Source organism: Palaemon carinicauda, chromosome 7 (genome assembly GCF_036898095.1).
Source record: "Palaemon carinicauda isolate YSFRI2023 chromosome 7, ASM3689809v2, whole genome shotgun sequence".
NCBI lineage: Eukaryota > Metazoa > Arthropoda > Malacostraca > Decapoda > Palaemonidae > Palaemon > Palaemon carinicauda.
The window spans coordinates 60,762,818-60,766,034 of record NC_090731.1 but is presented as its reverse complement, the minus strand read 5'-3'; the positions used below and the strand labels follow the sequence as shown (position 1 = coordinate 60,766,034).

The window sequence follows — 3,217 nt, the reverse complement described above, 5'->3', positions numbered from 1 at the left end:
ACAAATGACGAATGTGAATCAGTTAAGCCAATTATCTATCTTTACTTTCCCACCCTCCAATGACCTTCACAAGAAGTTCTTCCGTTGTATAAGTTTACCTTAGAGACACAATCATGTTCTTCTACCATGATTTCTCACGAACACTTCCTGGTGCCAGAAATGCAGTTCTCCCCCGCCCCACCCTACTCTTTTCTGGGGTGTATATAAACATCAGCCGTTTAAGCCCTAAGACAGTACTCATCTTGAGCCACACATAAGCAGAAAGCTAAATTCCTCGTGTTCTCTACCGCAACTTGTCAGGTAGTAGAACAGTCGAAAATTATTATTATTATTATTATTATTATTATTATTATTATTATTATTATTATTTTAAAATAGAATCCACAATTTTATAAGAAAAGATAAGAACTGAGATTTTGGTGAATTAGAAGACGTAATTGATGATAATTTAGACAAATTATGAACAGCTGAATCGACAACGCTAACTATACTTGAAAACCTTCAGGATATTTAGTTTTACCAAATCTCGTCTTAATTCAGGTCTATGAATTGACTATATCGATTTTGGCTCAGAGTGAATATTTTCCTTATCAGTTATGCAAGTGATTATTTATTTTACACATTTATTCAATTATTTCAGAGACGATTAAAAATGCAAGGGGTCTACATCATCCTTTCGGCCGTTTTAGCATCGGCTGTAGCTACTCAATTCCAAGACTGCGGTAAGACAATGCTTCATCTCTCTCTCTCTCTCTCTCTCTCTCTCTCTCTCTCTCTCTCTCTCTCTCTCTAAGATACATTTAGGATGCTAATGAAAATAACAGACTATCATTTGCTTAATTACTTTCAAGAATTACTGTAATTTTTTGCCATGGAAAGATAATCTAATTTGAAAATTAGTTATTTTCATTAAGAAAATTTAACACTTGGGGATTAAGTTACTTTTAACAAGACATATGAAATAACTCAACTAGTTTACTGCATAAATCACCGAAAATCAGGGTTGGTTCATATCGAGAGCATTAATTACTTACTTTCAGGGCCGTTTTTTGTTATATCATACATGGAAACACACACACACGCGCGCGCGCGCACACACACACACACACACACTGTTGTTGTTCTTATAGATTGCCTGGCTCGACTTGCGGTCAGACACAGGCTCTTGTAATCTTACAGGCAGTAAGCCTTGTACCCAACAAAATTTATAAGACCTGTTTGTCGTACTCTTGTGTATTAAGAGTACTATGCAGCGTATTCTGTGTTAATTGTAAAATCCACATTATCGGAGCAATTAGACAACAAGAGAGTCTTCAGCTTCGTCTTGAAAGCCTTAATATTTTCAGTCTCTCGGATGTCTAATAGGAGCTTCTTCCATGTGTCAACAAAGATGAAAGAAACTAGTGAGGATTGTCTTGGGGTGTCTCGTGCTTGCTTTGGTGTATCAAAGCTCCATTTCAGTGCGTCAGTACACATCACACAGTGTACCATAGGCATAGGATCCATTTAGAACTTAGGGTCTTTGCCATGATCCTTCGGTTCATAATTGTCCTTGCTTTATCTCCTGTTCTTGGTTCTTTCCTTCCATCGTGCTGTCCAAACTCTAACATTTATATAATAACTGTATTGTTTTACTCTATTTACACTTGGGAACTGAATAATAAATTCAAATCTTTATAAGAAATAACTCTAATCAAATTAATTGAGCACTCTCATGCTACGAAGTATTTGCACCGAAGCAGATTTCATGCAACACACCCCTCTCTTGTTTCAGGATCCATTGGAATAGACGTGGTGTTGGACGTTGCCGATTGTCCCACGCCTCCTTGTGTGCTGCAAAGGGGCCACTCTTACTTGATCAACTTCAAGTTCATCTCAAGTAAGAAACTTAATTAGTACTTTCTAAAGTGAATTTTAAACTTTTAGCATGATTAAACCTCAAGTATGTCTCTTTGGTCTTTTATACAGATTTTTAGACTTCTAGAAGCAGTAAACTAGGCCTACATCTCAAGTAAAACTCCCTTTTTAATTCTTGGCACTAGCTTTAAAAATCATATTTAGGCTTGTAGAATGAATAAAAAAAATGCATTTGATAGGTTGCTACTTTTAAATTATAGCCCCCTAGTAAATATTTCAAATCTATCTTCACAAAACAAAATAAGGCGTTGATACCGACACCTTGACGATTGGTGCATCAGCAAACCTTGGCGGATTAGAGGTCCCATGGCCTGGCATCGACACTGACGCCTGCAAGGGGCTCGAAGGAACCGACTCTCCTTGTCCCATCAAGGCTGGGGATTTTGTGGACTGGAAGTTTGATGCGGTGGTTCTTCCTGAGTACCCAAAGGTAAATTTTTTCCACTATTTGCTTAGTGCTTATGTAGATTGGGAGAAAGGAACGGAGGGATAGACAAATAGTTTGATATAATCTTAAATTTGCATCTCATGATATTCTGGATACTAACATTTTCATTCTCCTTTCTTCTCTTCAGATCCAAACGATGATAACCTTCAAGCTGATCGATTCAAACAAAGGTTACCAAACTTGTGCCAAATTACCGGCTGTCATTGCATAAGACTAGGAAGAAGAGGAATGGGATTTGCTAAGCTGTTATGTTATCTACGAGTCTAATATTATTACATTTATGTTGTGTTTACTTCCTTGGAGCTTTAATTCTACATATATGCCTTTTGTCATTCCTCTTGATAGATAAAGAGGTTTCAAAACAAGTTTAGAATAGAAACAACTTTCATGATCCAGCAGTAGCTTTTCAAATCATGCTGTGATCTCTGTGACGTCACACGTAAGAGGAACCTTTATTATTATGTCCGTGAAGGCAAATGATATATTTATTAAATAAAGTTAAAATTACTGTGGCTTTTTTATTCTGTTTGCCAAAATTACTGCCCTTTAGCTTCGATCGACGAAGATAAACAACGTCGGGTCTATAGCCACGCTTGGCATAGTGACCGCTTATATATATATATATATATATATATATATATATATATATATATATATATATATATATATATATATATATATATATATATATACATGTATATATATATATATATATATATATATATAGAGAGAGAGAGAGAGAGAGAGAGAGAGAGAGAGAGAGAGAGAGTCCTCAGCTATATAGGCCTGGGTCTTCCAACTCTATTAGCACCTTGTGGAGCCCAGCTGAAAGTTTGGTGAACTAAAGTAGGA

The 3,217-nt window shown here is 36.2% G+C and overlaps 1 protein-coding gene across 1 annotated transcript; it reads left to right on the top strand.

The window, feature by feature from the left end:
* Nucleotides 1-246: 246 nt before the first annotated feature.
* LOC137643579 (mite group 2 allergen Gly d 2.02-like) lies at nucleotides 247-2,858 on the top strand. The gene is made up of 5 exons (XM_068376307.1): nucleotides 247-300; nucleotides 641-722; nucleotides 1,775-1,879; nucleotides 2,163-2,347; nucleotides 2,493-2,858. The coding sequence occupies exons 2-5, from the start codon at nucleotides 653-655 to the stop codon at nucleotides 2,574-2,576; spliced, it is 444 nt and encodes a 147-aa protein (XP_068232408.1). The 5' UTR covers nucleotides 247-300; nucleotides 641-652; the 3' UTR covers nucleotides 2,577-2,858.
* Nucleotides 2,859-3,217: the final 359 nt, after the last annotated feature.